Genomic DNA, 20027 nt, shown 5'->3' on the forward strand with positions numbered 1-20027 from the left:
TTTTTTTTGTATTCGTGTAGGTGCGCAAGTCCGCGCCCATTGCACGCTGCACAAAGACCAAATACGGAGGCAAGGGGCTTTTGCAGAAAGTGAAAAGGCTTTATTGCAGGGCAACCAAGCAAGGAGACAGGAGGCAGTGCTCAGCTCTCCCCGTCAGCTGTTGAGTGGGGTATTTATCTTGGAGGTGGGCAGTAAGAGGAGGAGGGGGCTCGGAAATGATGGGTGGAAAGTTGGGGTGAGTTTCAAGAGTTCCCTACAGGTTCTCTGTCCTTCATGCCTGTTTATGGGTCACATGTGCAAATTCGGGGTGGGGCGTTCTGTCTGTTACATGTGGTGGATTTTCAGCCTCTGATGTCTAAAGTTTACCGTGGGTTATTTTAGTCCCTAAACGCGCCTGTGCCACGCGAAGGGTCCTTTAGCACGTTGTTTTCATGTCTGCACATCCCTGGTCTTTTGCAAAACAAGCTTAGAGGTCTCAGTTAATCACTGTGTTTTGCCTTATGGGCCTTGAGTGTGTAAGTTACAGGGTATGGTTTCAGTTATACCTTTTGAAGATGACCTGCAAGTGAAATTGGAACTCGAGGAATATTTAGGAGGGAAGGAATGCAGTAGTATTGTATTTAGTTTATCACCTTTTAGCGGTCAGACAATGAGGATTGTTAAGCTGTGAAAGAATAGAGTAAAAAGGCAGTAATTAAAGACTGTTCTCTCCACACAACGATGGTTTTAGTTTTAAAACATAATCTTGAATTTACAGAGAGATAAAATTTATTAAATTAGCTTTCGAGATGGATTTGAAACTTGCTTACTTTTTAATAGCCACGCAAAAGAGATTCTCCATTGCTTAAAGAACAAGTATTTCAAGGAACTGGAGGACCTGGAGGTGGACGGACAGAAAGTTGAAGTTCCACAGCCCCTGAGTTGGTAGGTATAACGAGGCTTCATCCTGTTGGATGTTTCTCTGGGGTTTTAATCTTTCTCACTTGAATGTATTTCTTGGTAGCGCGTTTGCTGTCGGCATGAAAGAACCTGAATATACTTTCCGGGCATTCTCCTGTTCTTCCCAGTGCTTTTTTTTTATCGCTGTTACTTCACGCTGGTGTCCAAGTTTTCCTATGTGATTTGCAGCGTAGTGTGTTGAAGTCTTGATTTCAGTTAATTTTTCCAAGTCAGTCTAGCCTTTTACCTTCCTTGACGTTACCATTTCCACCATTTCCATTTACACCCCTTGTCTTCATGTCAGAAGCATTGCAGACTTAATGTTTTGTTGCAGGGCCCAGCGGTTAGGCCAGGTAAGAATCGTGGCGTGGGAGGTAACATGGAGGGTAGCCGATATTCAGTTTGTGAATCTCTCGGTTTATTGTACACACCACACTACACAAGAGAAGGTAATCATGCACCTGAGGGAAGGAAAGGGGTGACAAAGGGGGGGGGCGTCTCAGCATGAGTGTTGGTCCCTTTTCCTGGGGTGTGAGCGAGCGGGAAGTCCCCGTCTGATCTGACAGTGCCTCCAGCAGCGTCTCTGTCTGAAGCAGCTCCTCGGCCTCAGAGCGTAAGGTCCTGGGACGATGAGCCTTCCAGCCACTGTCTCAGTGTTTTAAAGAGTTATGCACCTGGGGTTCACTTCTCTACCTGTCACCCCTTCTGTTCCCATGCCGTCTTTCTGAGGACGTTACCAAACACCGCACGTTTCTGAACAGTCACCACGGAGATTCACACTGGTCACTGTGACTCCATTTCGGACTACTCAGCGCTGCCAAAAGTCATACAAGAGAGTAGGAATCGGGGCTGCCCTGGTGGCGCAGTGGTTAAGAATCCGCCTGCCAATGCAGGGGACACGGGTTCGAGCCCTGGTCCGGGAAGATCCCACATGCCGCGGAGCAACTAAGCCCATGCGCCACAACTACTGAGCCTGCACTCTAGAGCCTGCGAGCCACAACTGCGGAGCCCGCGTGCCACAACTACTGAGCCTGTGCTCTAGAGCCCGTGAGCCACAGCTACTGAGCCTGCGTGCCACAACTGCTGAAGCCCATGCATCTAGAGCCCATGCTCCGCAACAAGAGAAGCCACCGCAATGAGAAGCCTGCGCACCTCATCGAAGAATAGCCCCGCTCGCCGCAACTAGAGAAAGCCTGTGCGCAGCAATGAAGACCCAACTCAGCCAAAAATAAAATAAATAAAATAGATAAATTTATTTTTAAAAAAAAGAGTAGGAATCACATGACTAGAAAACACAACATAGCCCTTCACCTGGCAAGGGCTCAGCAAGGCTGCTTCAGCCGTCCTGTGTGTTGGCTGTCTCCAGGGCCCAAGCACACTCCTGCCCTCTCTGCTCACTGCCCTTTTATCTTACTGTCCTGTAGGTGTCCCGTGTCTTACTTGTCTCTCAGGGTCCAGTTCAGGGCTCAGATGTGTGAAGGCAGACCCTTCTGTCTCGTAAAATGTCTGGAGTACTCGAGCACAAACTATAGCAATGCCAAGCCCTGGACTAATTTATAAACAGAAAAGTCGTTAAATTGCTATAGTTCCATATTTCAGATGATCAACTTTGCGGTATTGAGAGTTCTCACAAAACAGCAACAACAACACATTTTAAATGATTGCTATAAAAAGCTGAATTTAACCAGCATTTCCTGGCAACTTTTGAAGCTTTGACTCTTCATGTATTTGATGTTACCTTTCATTTTTACCCTTGTGATACCCTTTAGTGATCACAAACCAAGGTCAGGTTCTCATTAATCATGGGCTGTGGATTTGCTTGCTTTTCATTCTTTTGTTAGCCGTTTGGATTTTCAGTGTCTGTATCACAGATGTGCGCATCATCTACCTTTAGAGTGAATGCTGAATGGCCAGATGCTAAAATCAGATCAAAACCAAATGTCAGCATTATAGAATGCATTTCTGGGACACAGGACTAAACCTTCAGTATTAAGCCAGAAGATTTCATGGTGGTTTTTTTCGTTAAACGATTTTAGTCAGAGTTTAAAAGTTTGACTGTTAGAGGACAGGAAAAGGACTCAGGTGCTAGGTGGCTGTTGGTGGTCACTCACTGCATGTCCGCTGTCCGGAGGCCAGTGGACAAGGAAGATATATTTCCAGTTGCTGTACCAACAGTGTTGCCGAGTGAGGTAGCCTTCACGTGGTGAGCTGCTCTTCCTCTCAGAGGACCTGGGTTGTAGACTTAACTCTCCCGTGCCGAGGTTTGGAGATGTGATTGATGTCCTGGCGCTTAAGTAGGGGTCATCTGATGTTTTCACAAGCAGGTTTAAGGTTGTCTTTGTGCACGTTTCTATTTCTAATAATCTTGCCTGCATTTGCTGCCTCTCGCAATCGCCTGAAAACATTTTTATTCCTTCAACCTTATGTTCAGAGGCGCAGCTTTTCGGATGCGGAGGTCTCTGAGTGTCCTCTGGGTCTGGGCAGTAAGAGGAGGTGAAAATTCAGCACGTGCTCCTGTGGGAAAGAGGCGCCTTTTCTCTGGGCCTGTTCTCGTGGGATTTTCCTCCACAGCTCCAACAAATATGGGAATTAGTCTCGCTATTATTATTTATTTATTTATTTATTTTGTGGTACGTGGGCCTCTCACTGCTGTGGCCTCTCCCATTGCGGAGCACAGGCTCCCGACGCGCAGGCTCAGTGGCCATGGCTCACGGGCCCAGCCGCTCCGCGGCATGTGGGATCTTCCCGGACCAGGGCACGAACCCGCGTCCCCCACATCGGCAGACGGACTCTCAACCACTGCGCCACCAGGGAAGCCCTAGTCTCTCTATTTTTATTGTTCTCTGCAAACTGTGGTCATACTTTTGTTTAATCAGCTCATTGAACATTTAATGGCTGTTTTTTGCTCTCAATTTTTGAATTTGGGGTATGGGTACAGGACCAGTCAGTTCCCCGACTTGTTGGAAAGGCTCTGCAGGTGTTCTGTGGGTGAAGAACACAAGTGAGTCACTCCAGTAACAGCCAGGCATTCTCTACACGTTACTGTTTGCTTTAATTTTCTGAACATGGCTGAAGGGTGTGAGCAGCATGTTGTAAGATTTGGGTTCCTGATAGTTAACCTTCTTCCATTATCAGTGACAGTTGTGTGATAGTTTTATTGTATAAACATTTAATCAATAAATTCACTTGTCAAGTGTGGGAAACCCATAAATCAGTAAGCAAGTAAAGCGGAAGCTTAAAATACTTCTGGTGGTTTTCTATATTGTACAAAATGCAGAAATAGATCATGTATTCTTCTAACCTTTTGGTACATCGTGGGATATAATATAGGAGAAATGTTTTTGGGAGCCAGGTTTTCTAGAAGGTATAGGACTTATTATGTATAGGACTTATAGCTTGGGCAGATTTCATTTTTATCCTTACTTTTCATAGACTAGGAACTGTAAAGAATTATCCTAAAGCATTTTTTAAGAGACCTTGTTTTGACAGTCAGTTGTTGAGAACACACCTTATTGTCATACTGTTTGTGTTCTTTTTAAATGTCTGGGTTGAAGATGATTTATCATAGGTGTTGTATATATTTAGAGACTGTTTCTCTTAAGAATTTTTTAGGGACAAAAGGGACAGTGGTGCTTTTAATTTATCCTTAAAAGATACGACAGGTTTGCAAAATAGGACTTTAAAGACTCAGGAGCTAAATTTGAGTTACATAACTATAAATTAAATACAGTTTTTAAAGATTGATGTTGAAATCTGTGAAGATTTTCACAAACATTTGTTAGCTTAAAAGAGTTGTTCCTAAAGCTATATAAGAAACATACTTTTTCATTTTAATTGTCTGTGTTTAACTGTCTAAAAGTTCTTAAATATTTTTCTCATATGAGTCAGAGCTTTCACAATCATGATAACGTACTATAACTTACAGTCGAATTTTATTCTTATAATAGTAAATTTACATTTTAACTACTAGAAATTCAACCTGTAAGGCACATAAGGAAATATTCCCTCAAGTTATATCTAGAGACTTCTGTCTCTATTTGAAAATGAAACTTCAGCAATGTACAATAAATAGTGGCAGGCAGCATTCAAATTAGCGGTGTTTGGTGGCTTGGTAAAGTAGTAACTGGCATGTGTGCTGTCATTAGTCACAGACAATTTGGGGTTGCCAGTAGACGTTTGGATATCAGCAAAGGTAGCAGTGGGTCAGCAGGTTTTCTTCAGTTCTACAGCTGGAGCCAACCTGAGTGAATCCCTGCCATTCACCTCTAGTGAGGCCAAAGGGAGTATTTAAAGCTAAACTTTTTGAAATTGTCTGATAAGTATGATTGCATTTTGGTTCTGTATTTTTGAAACAGGTTAAATATTGAAGAGAGAAGCAGGCATAAGAGATAGAAACAAAGCACCGGGACATTTGGAGGGTGGCCGTGAACAGATTCAGCCAGTTTAATCTTCATTTTTTGGTGGAAAGCATTTTTCAGATGTATCTCATGATAACATGACATTTGAGCAGTGTCTTCACATCTTAAGCCTGAGTTTGTGTCTGTCAAATAATCAGAGTCTCAAAGCAGTCAGATGTGTAGTTTTTCAGATGTTCCAGCTTCGTTTTCATGGCTGTCACCTTAGCTGCAGTTTGACACGTGGAAACATTGTGACCCTGCATTGTTAAGTTGAGCTCATTATTGTACCTCAGAGTTAACAATGAGTTTGGTATGATTTGTCACCGCGTGCCACGTTATGCTGAGCGTGGCCCCATGTGTCCTATCCGTGTACTGACCTGTGCAGTTGGAGCTCAGTGGGTGGGCAGGTGCAAGCTGCGATGAAAAAGCACACACTTCCTAATCAGTGGTGGTGTGATTTATAGACAGTTCAAATATATTCCCAGAAATGGCAGGAGAAGCTTCATTCTTAGGTCTGTATAAGTAGCAGCCTAGGAGCTCAAATTAATGCATTGGTGATTTCCAAGGTTTTTTGGTATGTAAAACATTTCAGTACATTATTGGACTGATTTGTTTTGGAAATAGTGAAAAATATAGTAAAAAGGATTGTAATCAAACGTTTGGCAAACATTCTAATACCTGCCCTATGGCATCACTTTGATTCTGTGTGATCTGCACTTTAAGTAATTCGTCACCTTATGTCCTCTGTTGGCCTCCATGCCGTCACGTTAGCTCACCACAGTGGAGAGCAGCGGGGTGGGAGGCTCCCGTTTCATCAGATTGTGGACACGCATCACCATAACTTCTCAGTGGTGTCGTGTGCGTGTGTCTCTCAGAGCGCCCAGACCGCATGTGCCGGGGCCACGGGGCAGTGAGAGTGCGCCCATGTGTCCCAGAGCTCTCTCACAGTGCTGCTGGCCATCACGCGAGGACGGGACTGAGCGGCCGGAACACAGCTGGGTGTCTCGTTTGGCTTATGACCTGTATAAGCAAGAAGTTGTGAAGAGGCCACTTTAACCTAACCCATAAATGTTTTGCTTTCTTTTCGGTCAGGTATCCTGAAGAACTTGCCTGGCACACAAACTTAAGTCGAAAGATCTTGAGAAAGTCTCCACAATTGGAAAAGTTTCACCAGTTTCTGGTTAGCGAAACTGAATCTGTGAGTAGATACCTCTACATTTGCTGGTTTCCTTGAAACTTTAAATGGGCCTTAGTATCAGTCCGGTAGTTTTATTTTAACCATACGTGCCTATGGGGGTGCCGAGGTGGATGAGCCAGGCAGAAAAACCCGCTGAAGTGTGTGTGCGCCCCCTAAATTTCTGGTTAGTTATGTGGCTGCTGTCTCATTTGGCACCTCTGATCATGAAACGTTGGGTGGGCACCGTCACACGTGCAGCGTGGCTCCTTGTTTCTGGCCGCTCCGGGCTGGGGTGGCCGCAGCCGGGGGGGTGCACAGTGCCCTGCTGCATGGGCCTCGCTCGGTAGCAGCTGCCCTGTCTGCTCTCACGTCCTTCCGAGGTGCGCGTGCCACACGCCTTTCCCGTGGAGAAAGCGATATGCTCTCACGGCCATGTGTATTTTATTAAAGTGTTTTACCCCGCCTTTGCCAGGCAGACAAACAAGACCTAAATGCGACAGCTTTGGTTCTCGTAGAACGACCTCGCCTTCGCCCTGTCAGCCCCTCAGCCTCCCCAGGTTCCCTGATGGTGGTTCAGTCACTTGAACTTCTAACCTTTAGCCTCACATCTTCCCCGACAAAATAGCTGTTCCCGCGTGTAACGCATGATTGAGTGAATGCCCATAAAATTTGGATGTTGTGAGCTTTGCAGTTTACTTTGTTTTTTTGGCATTCTTAATAGTCTCACGTTTAAAATCAGAAGCTGCCCCTTCTTATTTTCTTATCTCCTTTTTCTAGTCAAGGAAACCTCTGTGTGTCACCAGATGGTTTTTATTTCTTTTTCACTCGGAGCTTCTGTGTCCAGCTGACAGGATTATTGTGCTTCCCATGTTTCTTGCCTTGAAGCCGTAACCAATTTAGAAACCTTTCACCTCGCTCCGCTCCGTTCTAGTAGCTACTCAGTCTAGGGTAGAGCTGTTCCCTCTTGTGGCTCTGTGTCCAGCTTGGTAACCTGGTAACCTGGGCTCTGCTTGCCTGGTTTCCCACCCCCATCCCCACCCTGGTAAGGAGTAAACAGAGCTGAGCACCACCACAGGCCCAGTTCTGTGCTCGGGCTCATACAAGAAGGGGTTCTCTGGCTCAGCTTTTAATCTACATGGATGCTTTAGAGAGCAATTTATGTTCGAACTTCAACAGAGCAGAGGGTTTGTGGGGAATGGAGGGATACACAGTCCGGTAGGTCGTGAAGAGCTGGGTTTTGGCAGCTTTGAAAGGTAGAGGACACTGGAGTTTAGTGTTGGTGGTGTGTATGGTAGGGAACCAGTCCAGATTTTTGATCAGGAGTCAGCAGGGTGCAATACTCCCTGGGTTGTTCAGAGTTGACTGCAGAGTGTCCATGAATCCAGGGACCACCTGCTGGGGTGTCTAGCCAAGTGTCTGACATCCTCGTCCTACGTGAATGCTCTGAGTGACAACTCGGGTGAAAACAGAAGGCAGGCTCATCAGAATCACAGGTGTAACCCAGAACTTGGGATCTGTGCCCCTGGTGAGGCAGTCATGGTTCAGTCCTCACAGATGCAGTGCTGGCCGGAAACCCATGAGGTGAAAGGAACAGGTGTGAGTGGAGGCCTGTGTTTAGGTTCTGACAGTCAGGTGCGCAGGTGTAAGATGAGTGATGGCTGCTTGGGTGGCCTTTCCAGGATGGGCCCCCGGTTGTAAAGAAGCGGAAGCTTCCTGGTAGCTGTTGCTTTTTTGGCTTTTTGTTAAGTGTTTAGTCCTAAGCTGTTAAAATAGAGTTGTGATTGACAAAAGTGCTGGATTTCACTAAGAAACTTTGTCTGAATCTGAACAGCTGTACATTTTAACAGATGTCCTGACCCACGAGTGAAGATCTAGAGGATGGTTGGTTTAGTGAGGAGTTTTAATTATTTTCTCTCTTCCACAGGAAACATGGGGGCAGTGGTTGATGGGGACAGTTCTCAGGAATACAAAGCAGGAGTGGGCTGTTCTGGAAACAGGAGAACTAAGAGATAGAACTTACAGTTTCAGCTATGAAACTTCTAACGGGGACTTTCTGTCCTGTCCTGTGCTCGTGTTATACTTGAATTTCTAATATTCTAACGTTGTTTTGATATTTATGGTCATCCTTACTTAGTCTTTTGGTAGCAACCATTTATCCACTAGTATAAAAATCTGTCTTACTTACTGTCTATGTGATAGTACTAACTTTTGTGTTCTGTGTATAATTATACGGTATTTTCCTGTTGCATTGGAAATAATGCCCAGTATTAATTTTTTCTGCCTTTCTTAATGCCATTGCTGACTTTTAAAAAATTTTATTTTCTAAGGGAAACATCAGTCGTCAAGAAGCCGTTAGCATGATTCCACCACTGTTGCTTAATGCTCACCCTCACCATAAGGTATCGTGCATTGAACAGAAAATTCTGATGGGTAGGCTACTATCAGTGTTTGTGTCTCTCTGTTCTGTTGAGACCTTTTTTTCTTTATATAGTTAATCATTTCTGTTTTCGTTTTCACTTTGGGTAAAGTGGAGAATGACATATATTTTATTTTAGGTTCTTTTTGCAATTTTTACAACTCAGTTTCTTTACTTACTACTCAGATAATCTTCAGTGTTCTTGATTGACTAAGTCGGTTGAAAATCATAGTGAACATGTATTGAGGACTTGTTGAATGCTGAGGATTGTTCTGTCTTCTTTCTGTGAATCGATTCACTTTATTATCCACATACCCCTGTGAGGGTAGATGCTATCACTGTCCCCCTTTTTCCAGATGAGGGGAAGGAGGCAAAGGAAAGTGGAGCCTGAAGTCACCAACTGGTCATCAGTGACTGAGCTGAGACTTGAACCCAGCTAGCTCTGCCTTTTAGCATTTTGTTATACTGCTTCTCGCACTTATAGCATCTTTACTCATCATCCCTAAATTTATTGCTTTCACTGGTATCTAGTGCCATTTTGTTCCTATCCCCTGTGGAGTAAGTATCTTTATCCTTCTGTGGTTTGGGGACATTATATAATATTAGGCCCCTGGAAGTTCAGTATAATATGCTATAGATTCATTCTATAAATAAATGTATTTGGGTTGTGAAATAGAAATGAAAAACTAGTTTTAAGTTGTTCTAAATTAAATGTAGGATGATTGATTTATTAAAAGAAGAACATCAGACATTTTCTTGCTTTTCAGTAGATTTTAGATATGTGCGCAGCACCTGGATCAAAGACTACACAGCTAATCGAGATGCTGCATGCCGACATGAGCGTGCCTTTCCCAGGTATGCACTGGGCTCATTTTTGAAGGGTAGGGTTGCTACTTTGGTGGGTTGTAGACAAGGAAAAGAGCATAACACAGAAGGCATCAGGCAGATGGCTTTTGTGTCTCTGAAAGTAGAGCTGGACGCCGTGCACACCTGTCACATGTCCTCAGACCCGCACGTGCATTGTGGGGAGGGCCTTTACTTTAAAATTACATGTATTTTCTTTTTTCTTTTTTTTTGTTTTGCGACATGCGGGCCTCTCACTGCTGTGGCCTCTCCTGTTGCGGAGCACAGGCTCCAGATGCGCAGGCTCAGCGGCCATGGCTCACGGGCCAAGCTGCTCCGCGGCATGTGGGATCCTCCCAGACTGGGGCATGAACCCGCATCCCCTGCATCAGCAGGTGGACTCCCAACCACCGCGCCACCAGGGAAGCCCCCTATGTGTATTTTCTATAAAAGCAAATGGTGTTTCTTTTTAAAGCCATCGTAGGTAGATTGCCCTTTGAGTTTTCAGTAGTAACAGTCTCACATTGGGGTTTTTGTTTCCTTTTGACTCTTTACTACCTATGTGAGAGGCAGGAGAATGTAGTTGTCCAGAGCTGCTGTCAGACTCCCCAGGTTCAAATCCCACTGCCATTTAATAGGTGAGTTCTGTGACATTACCAGACATCACATACGAAATGGGACATCTGTCTTGAACTTGGAGGACATTATGTAAGATTGCAAAGGTCAGAGCCTCCCAGGGAGCGGGTTGACTTGACCCTCAGGAGCCTCGGCCCCTCCCCAGGAAGTGGATTTGCAGGGTCCAGAATGGAGGCCCAGCACATGTGCACTATTTTAAACGCTTGTTGGGGGATTTCGTTGTTTTCTACATCTTTCTCCCCTCACCCTCCTTTTTAGTTAATCGTTAATAATGGAAATGTTACTTTTGGCACAGTAATTGATACAAAGTGCATAATTGTTGAACAGATGGATTTTGAAGTTTTGACATTTTAAGTGACTGTGAAATCCATGCTGAGCCACCTGGTTCCTTTTTCTGGATCACTTCCCTAGTTCTAGCAAATATGAGGCTCGGTCTTAAGTTTGCTCAGTTGTCCGTCTCACCTGCCAGCCCAGAGGTTACACATTTCAGGAAATTGCTCCACTTATGCCACCTTTCACCTGACGCACAGTTTTATGTTCCCAGAGGGGTTTGTCATCGCGAATGACGTGGACAACAAGCGCTGTTACCTGCTTGTGCATCAGGCCAAGCGGCTGAGCAGTCCCTGCATCATGGTGGTCAACCACGATGCTTCCTGCATCCCTCGGCTCCAGATGGATGTGAACGGGAAGAAGGAGATTCTCTTCTATGACCGCATCTTATGTGACGTCCCTTGCAGGTACGATTAAGAGGCCGGAAAGCCCAGAGTCCACTCAAAATCAAATCAGATATAGTCTAAAGTGAATCTGCACATGGTGCGCATGCAATAGCGGGTGTGAATCTTGTGGAAACTGGTTTGAAAAGAGAGATACTGTGAGCGTAAATCAGAAGCCGGAAACTCAATTTTAGTGATAAACAGAACGAAGAGATCAGAAAGGGGGTGGTTTTGATCGTCTTGAAAAGGGACACGAAGAAGATACCTGAGAGGCAAGCAGCGTCATCATAAAGCCTCATTAACAGGCATTTCAGGATGTTAGTGCCGGGAGCAATTTGTGCTTACTTGCGGTGAGTATGTAGGATACTTGTCATAGGATAATACGTGATCACATTGGGCTTCTGTGGTGAATCTTCTGTAGCACAGTGAAACTCAGGGGTTCCAACCTTTGGGAAACTCATGTGTATTTGTACACATGCCTTTCCTCAAATTTTACAAATAAATTACAGATTTTTAGAGTTTACCTATAAAAGAATTTCATGGCATAGCTGAATAACTGAGTTTTTCCAAAAAGCAGAGAATAAAACTTAAAACGTCTGTTAATTTCCTAGAGGCAGTGACATAGGCACTGGTGTCACACATGTTAAATACCTTCTGAACACATGACTTTGTTGAGACAAAGTACAAACTTTGTCTCAACAAAGTTTAGTACAAATGGTGCCATAGAGCTTTGTTAGCACTAAACACAGTGTTTAAATACGACACATTGGAATTAAATCCTGTCTTATTTAAACAAGGGGCAGATTACTGCTGGTGGCAGAACTCATTAGCACTGAGTGTGACTGCCTGTCAAATACCGAAAGAATTCTCCTTCACAAAATTGAAATAGGTCATGAACTACGTTCCTTTCTTTCTAGATTTCAGCTTTTTAGTTTTCCTTTGGGTCAGAAAAACTGATTTTTCCCACCCCTGTGTTCTTTCGATCACAAATATCATAATGTGAGAAAGACGTGAACTCATGAGCTCTGAGTTGTAAGCTGAGGGAATTAGAATTTAAGCCACCACCATACAAGCAAGGGATGTCATTTGAAAGCAGTTATATCGTATAGGACGTTTCCATCCTGCAGACCCTTCACCTCAAGGACGTGACTAGACCATCAAGGAAAATTAAATTTTACAGAGAAAGCCAGCAGACACAGGAATTACTCAAATTCTGAGTAGATAAAATTCGACATGGACAGAAAGATTAATTGATCAACGCTGTTATGGAATTTACATGTAAATGATTTCCATTAAGTAAAAGCAGAAATTAAAAAATGTTTAAGTGTGATATATAGAAAAATCTTGGTAAAGAAATTAAATTGGCTTAATTGAATTTGCTGTGGAAATCCTTTGTGAGTGTAAGTTTATCATTATTCTTGTAATTCTGATTAAAATGTTACTGTTGATTAGCCAAGTTTCTTTTCTAAGTAGCAGGATCAAAAGATTCTGTGTCCTAGGTCTGAAGATTAGTTTTTCTTTTGTTTTGTTTTGTTTTGCGGTACGCGGGCCTCTCACTGTTGTGGCCTCTCCCGTTGCGGAGCACAGGCTCCCGACACGCAGGCTCAGCGGCCATGGCTCACGGGCCCAGCTGCTCCGCAGCATGTGGGATTTTCCCGGACCGGAGCACGAATCTGTGTCCCCTGCATCGGCAGGCGGACTCTCAACCACTGCGCCACCAGGGAAGCCCTGAAGATTAGTTTTGCTATAGTATTTTTTTCTCAAAGGGAAACAAATTACTATTTCTTTGTTGAGAGAGGTGTTCTTTTCAAATCTTTATTTCCTTATTGCATTGAAATGGAAGTGCAATTAGTTTACTAGAGTGTCCCCAAAACAAAAATAGAAAGTTTATTGTAGCTTGTGAGAATTTAGATTGTTTCCTAATTGGTGTTTATAATAATAATAATGATACCTGTTTTGTAATTTAACTCGAATATGACATATTTGTTAAGCTGTGATCATCTTACCGGTACAGAGTTTTAAGTTCTTAAATATCTTTCTTTGCAGTGGAGATGGCACTATGAGAAAAAACATTGACGTCTGGAAAAAGTGGAGCACCTTAAACAGCTTGCAGCTGCATGGGTAAATTGTGTAATTGGTAGCCCTGTGTGACTAAGAGATTAGTGAAGGTTTATGGTTGAATTACCTGGGCATCCGGAGCTTCAGCTGACTGACTATAATCCTCAGCATGTTAATGGCCACATTCATGCGAGTTTGCTTATTTGTCAGAAGTAGTTGTTTTTAAAACCTCTCAAGAGTAGGAAACTGAAGATTGTGTACGTTTCAGGTGTACATTTATTGAGAATGCCTTTTATAAAAGTTTCCTGTAACATTTCAGACATGTGTTTTCCATGAAATGACCATTTCTTACTAATATTTCTCCTCTCTGTTTTCAGTTTCTTTTGTGTTGAATTATTTTGCTTAACATTTTGACTTCTCAGAAATATGTTTTGGTTGTCTTTAAAGAAAATTTGGAAAGTTCTTAGAAGTGAAAGGAAAGAGAAACTCTTATAACTCAAAGATAATTTCTGTCATGCCTGGTGTATTACAGTGTTTTTCTGTGCAGAGGAATTTTTAAAATAGCTGTTTTGATTGTACTGTTTACAGAGCTTTGCTTTCTTTTTTTCACTTAACATTGAAATTATACAAACATAGAACTATGGGTGATCTGGAGGGTGCTAATGAATATTTACCATAAATAACTTTAGGAAATTTTGTTTCTCTGTTAAAAACTTACTACTGTTTTTGTGAAACAGGCAATTGGGATTATAATGTACTAAGAGTTACAAACTGCTCATGGAAAGAAAAAGCAAATATTTCTATAAGTATGGAGACTTTTTAATAGTGAAATTTAGCTAATATATTGAATTCATTTGTTAATCAGCTTTATGCTTTGCTTGTTGGCGTGTTGGGAAAGGTTAACAACAGTAACAACATTGTAGTAACAACATATAGTAACAACATCTATAAATAGGTGCTTTTTTAGATAAACAGGGAACATCTTATATAGGATTAATCTACGCTTAAAAATCTTAAAATTTTTGTTATTTTTTTCTTTATATGGGAGTTGCTCATCTTACATAGAGTATTTTATATTTTATTATGTCTGTCATAAAATCTGTAATGAATATGTGCTACAGTCAGTGCCTCTGACGTATGTACCATGCGGATGTGCTCGGCACATAGGGTAACCTAGTCTCCGGCCCTTAGTTTACAGCTGCGAATTGCAACTCGGGGCGCTGAACAGCTAGTGGAAGGCGGCAGGATGGTGTATTCTACGTGTTCACTAAACCCCATTGAAGATGAAGCAGTCATAGCATCTTTACTGGAAAAGAGTGAAGGTAAGTGCATGATGGTCTTTCAGTAAGAGTACGTACTTTTCAAAACCTTTATTGCTATAGTGTATTTTTCTGTAGGCTTTTTCTACGTTTGCTTGTGTGATTAGTCTATAAACCCTAAAATGAGGTATCCCTGATTAAAAACATGCTTATATAATGGGTTTGTTGTATTTCGTGAATTATGCAGTTTGCCCATTTTGTTTCTCTAAGTTTGAAAGGTTATGTCAGATCCTTACCACACTGTTGCATTTTTTAAAAATTGTGGTAAAACTTACATAACTTAAAAATGTACCGTCTTAACTATTTAAAAATATATAGTTTGATAGTGTTAACTATATTCACATTGTTGTGTAGCCAATTTCCAGAGCTCTTCACCTTGCTAAACTGAAATTCTGGACCCATTAAACAACTCCCCAGTATACCCTCTGCCTGCCCGCCCCCCATTATTTTTCTGTCTCTGACTTTGACCACTCTAGATACCTCCTTTGAGTGAAATCATTACAGTATTGTTGTTCTGTGACTGACTGGCTTACCTTTTTTGGGGTAATGTCCTCAAAGTTTACCCATGTTGTATAATATATCAGAATTTCCTTCCTTTTTAAGGCTGAAAATATTCCATTGTATGTTTAGACCATATTTTGTTTATCCATTCATCTGTTGATGGACACTTGGTTTTGCTTCTGCATTTTAGCTGTTGTGAATAAACACTGCTTTGAACATGGCTGTACCAATAACTCTTTTAGACTGTGCCTTCAGTTCTTATGTGCGTACACACAAGTGGAATTGCTGCATCAGATGGTAATTCTCTGTTTATTTTTAAGGACCCACCATACTGTTCTCCACAGCAGCTGCACCGTTTTACATTCCCACCAACAGCACACAGGGTTCCAATTTCTCCACAGCCTCGCCAGCACTTGTTATTTTCTGTTTTTTTTTTGTTGTTGTGGTGGTGTTTTTTTTGTTTTGTTTTTTGATAGTAACCATCCTAATGGGTGTGAGGTCTTATCACACTGTTTTATACTGAGGGACCAGACAGGTTGTAAAGAACATTTCATAATGTTTTCCTGTTTTTGCTGAAATGTTAACCTTTCCATCAGTTTCTCCTTAACAGAAATAATTGGAAATTTCAAACTAACTACATTTCCAGAATAGAATGCTACCGAGTTTTCTACTTATGTATGAAGCAAGTTGAAATGCAGATGTTGAAGCAGGTGTGCGTTTCCTGAGGCGGTATCCGAGACCGTCTAGGCTTCCGTTACATTCTTAATGGCCGAGTGATCTCTGTGTTGTGTGGTCAGCCCTCTGATTGTTCGCACCTTTAGGGTCTTTTTGACCTGAATTTACTATGTGTTGTGTTTATTTTGTTCTGCTATACTTACATAAAGATGTGATTTCTGAACAGTGTTTCTTGCATGGTTAATGAGCTCTACATTTTTGATGGTACTTTATTTTGAAAGGCATGTGAAGAGGAGAGCTGTGGGTGATGCAATTTGATAGTAAATTTAACTCTTAGTGTCCTATTCTGTAATTACTTTCTAACCAGGCAGGTGGGTTTCCAGTCTCGGTTTTGCTCTCACAGCCATCTCTGCACATGGTTGCTCCAGACCATATTGTAGATGTCTCATCTCCTTCCTCCATCATGTGTAGACGTCATGTAGAGGCATCACATGTGGACGTGGCTTCATCAGACAGTAGGCCTTGGCTGGGCCTTGTACTCTGCAGTTGCTGGGGATTTCGACTGGAGAGGCTGTGGTCCCCACCTGGAAGTCCTCAGACTCAGCTGGGGGAAGGGTGGCTGATATGCATTCAGTCTACACACGCTGGGCCAGCGTTGGCAGCTTATGACCCAAATGCTGGCAGAAAGTCACTGCTGAGCCCAGGGCAGTGTTTGATTGAGAAAACCAGTTTTCGTGCACTTGCACTGTTATTTAGTGTTTGCTTTTAAAAGCCAGAATACTTGTTGGTCTTACTGTTGGATCTCCACCGCAGGGATTCTTTTGCTCTGTTTTCATGATTGCCTGCATTTTTCATAGCTTCCATGGAGCTTATGTTGGATTTTCCTCTTCCTGAGACCGTCTTATCTGTCTGTGGTCTGTGGATGGTAGTTCATTTGAGAGGTTTCCTGTAATGGCCCTAACTTATAGCTTCTTGTAGGTAGTGCTACTGTAGACACAGTGTTCATTTTTTTCTTTTTATAAATTTATTTATTTTTGGCTGCGTTGGGTCTTTGTTGCTGCGCGCGGGCTTTCTCTAGTTGTGGCGAGTGGGGCTACTCTTCGTTGTGGTGTGCAGGCTTCTCACTGTGGTGGCTTCTCTTGTTGCTGTGGACTTTGTCTCGGACGTGGTGTGGACTCTGCAGCTCCTTATTGCAGCAGCTTTACTGTGCTGTCATTCATGCACGTAATATTCACTTGTTCTAAGTGTGCACTTCAGTGATCTGTAGTGATTTCACTGCATTTTCGAGAAGAGCTCATTTGCAGTCACTCCCTGTTCCCACCCCCGCCCGCCCCAGGAACCACTAATCTGCTCTCTGCCTGTGTGGATCTGCCCTCCCTGGACATTTCCTGTAAATGGGATCATACAATATGTGATCTTTTATAATTAGTTTCTTTCACTGGGCATAATGTGAATTTTTGTTGTTTTTTTTTTTTGCTTGATACATAGGTGCCTTGGAACTTGCTGATGTGTCCTCTGAGTTGCCAGGACTGAAGTGGATGCCTGGACTCACACAGTGGAAGGTAGTCTTTCTGCAAGGACTCTGACTCAGAAGGGCAGATCAACTTGATAGACCTGTTAGACTTGTGGATGTTTTAAAGCACCCACAGTTGGGTAACTTGAATAAATAGTACATTTGGTTATGCAGCTTAGAATCAATTTCAAAATTATGTTTAATGACAAATGGTATGATTACACAAATATTTCTCTCTGGCACTGGAAAAGTTTTGCTGTCTTTATTCTGCAGTTAGAAGTCAGCTTTGTTTATTCTCATCCCCATAAGTATAGTTTTGCTTTTTTTTCTTTTAACTGGCTGGAATTCAAGCCTTGTTTCCAATATGAAACAATTCACTTTTCAGTTTTAAACGAGGAACAATCTGAGGCTTGTTTTAAAAAAGAAAAAAAAAACCCACATGGAAAATGAAAATGCTGCTTTATAGAATGATTGTCCTGTTTCATGGAATAAAAGGTTGTCTCATTTTTATCTTTGCAAACAGTCCTAGCTTTGGAGAGAAATGAGAATTGCCCACTCTGACTTTTCCTGTTATTAGGTGGGGCTGGTAATCTAGAATCCCACCCTCTCGTTCTGCAGGTGATGACGAAGGATGGGCAGTGGTTTGCAGCGTGGGATGATGTTCCGCACAGCAGACACACCCAAATTCGGCCTACCATGTTCCCCCCAAAGGACCCCGAGAAGTCACAGGCGATGCACCTAGAGCGGTGGTGAGCTTGTGGGGAGGTGGGACCTCTGGCGTGTCCTGCGTGGTCTGGGCTGCGCCCATGGCTGACCCCTCGTGTGTTAACTTTTCAGCGAGTAAGGTTCTCAGGGCCTGAGCTGCAGGCGTTGAGCATTTGTAAATAACAAAAAAAATAAATGGCTTGAACTTAATTAGGTAATACTTTGGCCACTACGTTAACTTTTTACACATTTCACGTTGACGATTCTGTCAGTGAGAATTGGATGAATATTTACAGCAAAAGAGTGTACTTAGGATCAGTTAAAAAGGGTAAATTGTGTGGGTTTTTTTTTTTTCTTTCAGTCTTAGGATATTACCACATCATCAAAACACTGGAGGGTTCTTCGTAGCAGTATTAGTGAAAAAGTCTTCAATGCCATGGAATAAACGTCCCCCAAAGGTAAACATCTTCTGAAACAATGTAGCATATGCCGTGTGGTCTTTTTGTGCAGTTGAGGAAGAAGCTGGCCAAGGTCAGTGGAGCGTTTTCGTGTGTGAGGCAGTGATGGTGGTGTTTGTAAATTTAAATTTTGAGTTTTCCAGAAAGCAGCCGTGTCTTATAAGGGAGGTGGAAAACGTGGAGTTGGGAAATGCATTTCTTCTATATCTTAAATCCAGTTCTTTAATAAAAATTGCAAAGTCATAAAGACGGCTGCTCTGTGGTTTAGGATCAGAAGAACCCCTGCAGGCCGGTGTCTGTGTCTGCCTTTCTGTGGGTAGTTTTCAGTCGGAACAAGTCTGCCAACCTCAGGCCAGCCTGTCTTTGCCTTGGCTATGAGAGGTAATGACAGGCTGTCCAGGCCTGGCTGAGGTGGACATAGATAGGGCCTGACCTGTCGAACGAACCTCAGCCGCCCCCTGGGTTATGTAAGGGAGGCCATGAAGCCGAGGGGTTCGGAGAGGGCAGCCTTGAGTCGGCACAGAGCTGCCACGTGATGCGCTCTCCTCCCCTTTATCAGTGCTTCAACATGGGGGACTTTGTTAGCATGTCCATCAGCCTTCCTTCCGTTGCTGTGGAACATGGCCTGGAGTCACAGTCCATGCTGGAAAATGAGGACAAGTAATGCTTGGCCTTTGGAGAAACAGAAAGGAAACCGTCCTCTGGGGTATGGCTAATCCAGACAAATGCTTGGGGCACAGCCTCACACTGAAGCGACGTGGCATTTGCGGGCCGTCGCCACGGCGCTTGTGAGGTTGGAGAGGTTTTCCCAGAGGCAGAGCCCCTGGCTGTCACAGCCCCTCACTCCCGGTCAGGAATGGGGCCACGGGGCTCAGAGCAGCGCTCCCTGACACATGAACACCAGCCACACGGTAACTTAAATTTTCTTGCAGCCACATTTTAAAAAGTAAACGAAAAAGTGAGATTAATGACGTTTTATTTATCGCAGTATAATAAAATGTGATTTTCATGCAATTAAAGTAAGTTATTAGTGAAATATTTTTCATGCTTGCGTTCCGAGATTTAAAAACAGTGTGAACTTTCACTCTAAGAAGCATCTTACGTAGCACCGGTCACATTTGACATGGTCAAAGTGCACGACTGGTGCTGTACTACAAGGGTGCTGGTCAGAGCCTGTCACGTACGTGTACTTCACATTCACTTGCACTTGGGGCTGTGTTGACATTTTTGTCACGTAAGTGGTTTTGAGCTTTTTCTTCATTGTGCCACCCCTGATGGGGCATCTTACCTTTTAGAACAACTTGGTATCATTTGCTCATTTAAATCTTACTACTACTTCTGTCTCCTGTGAGTATGTCAGTTCCTCATTCATTTATCTTTGAAAACCTGTTTTGGTGGCCTGCCCTGTGAGCTTGCCCAGCGTGACTCTGCTGGGCCCACATTGATAACTCAGATTCTCAGTCTTCAGGACGCCGTTGTCTAGTTGAAGTGATGGAGCTTGTAAATACAGTCAGAATTGGAGCCAGGGAGAGCCATACTGACAAAGTGCTGTTGGTATCCTTGTGACGGGGCAGGATTAGATCTGGGTCATTGCAATGGAACAGAAAAAGCCTCCTGCACAGAGGGACGTGGGAGACGGGCTCCGAACAGCAGGCACAGGTGGGCATAGAAAGGATG

General features: G+C 43.2%; 1 protein-coding gene across 1 annotated transcript in view; it reads left to right on the plus strand.

Annotated features, from left to right (window-relative positions):
- NSUN2 (NOP2/Sun RNA methyltransferase 2) overlaps positions 1 to 20027 on the plus strand; it is a 28525-nt gene that overhangs the window by 737 nt on the left and 7761 nt on the right. Inside the window, 10 exon segments of the mRNA XM_007451655.1 lie at positions 820 to 924; positions 6429 to 6534; positions 8841 to 8912; positions 9700 to 9784; positions 10953 to 11145; positions 13168 to 13242; positions 14371 to 14501; positions 17163 to 17236; positions 17806 to 17936; positions 18254 to 18350. Of these exon segments, the coding sequence (XP_007451717.1) occupies positions 820 to 924; positions 6429 to 6534; positions 8841 to 8912; positions 9700 to 9784; positions 10953 to 11145; positions 13168 to 13242; positions 14371 to 14501; positions 17163 to 17236; positions 17806 to 17936; positions 18254 to 18350 (1069 nt within the window).

The sequence above is a fragment of the Lipotes vexillifer genome, unplaced genomic scaffold, assembly GCF_000442215.2.
Source record: "Lipotes vexillifer unplaced genomic scaffold, Lipotes_vexillifer_v1.1 scaffold1463, whole genome shotgun sequence".
Taxonomy (NCBI): domain Eukaryota; kingdom Metazoa; phylum Chordata; class Mammalia; order Artiodactyla; family Lipotidae; genus Lipotes; species Lipotes vexillifer.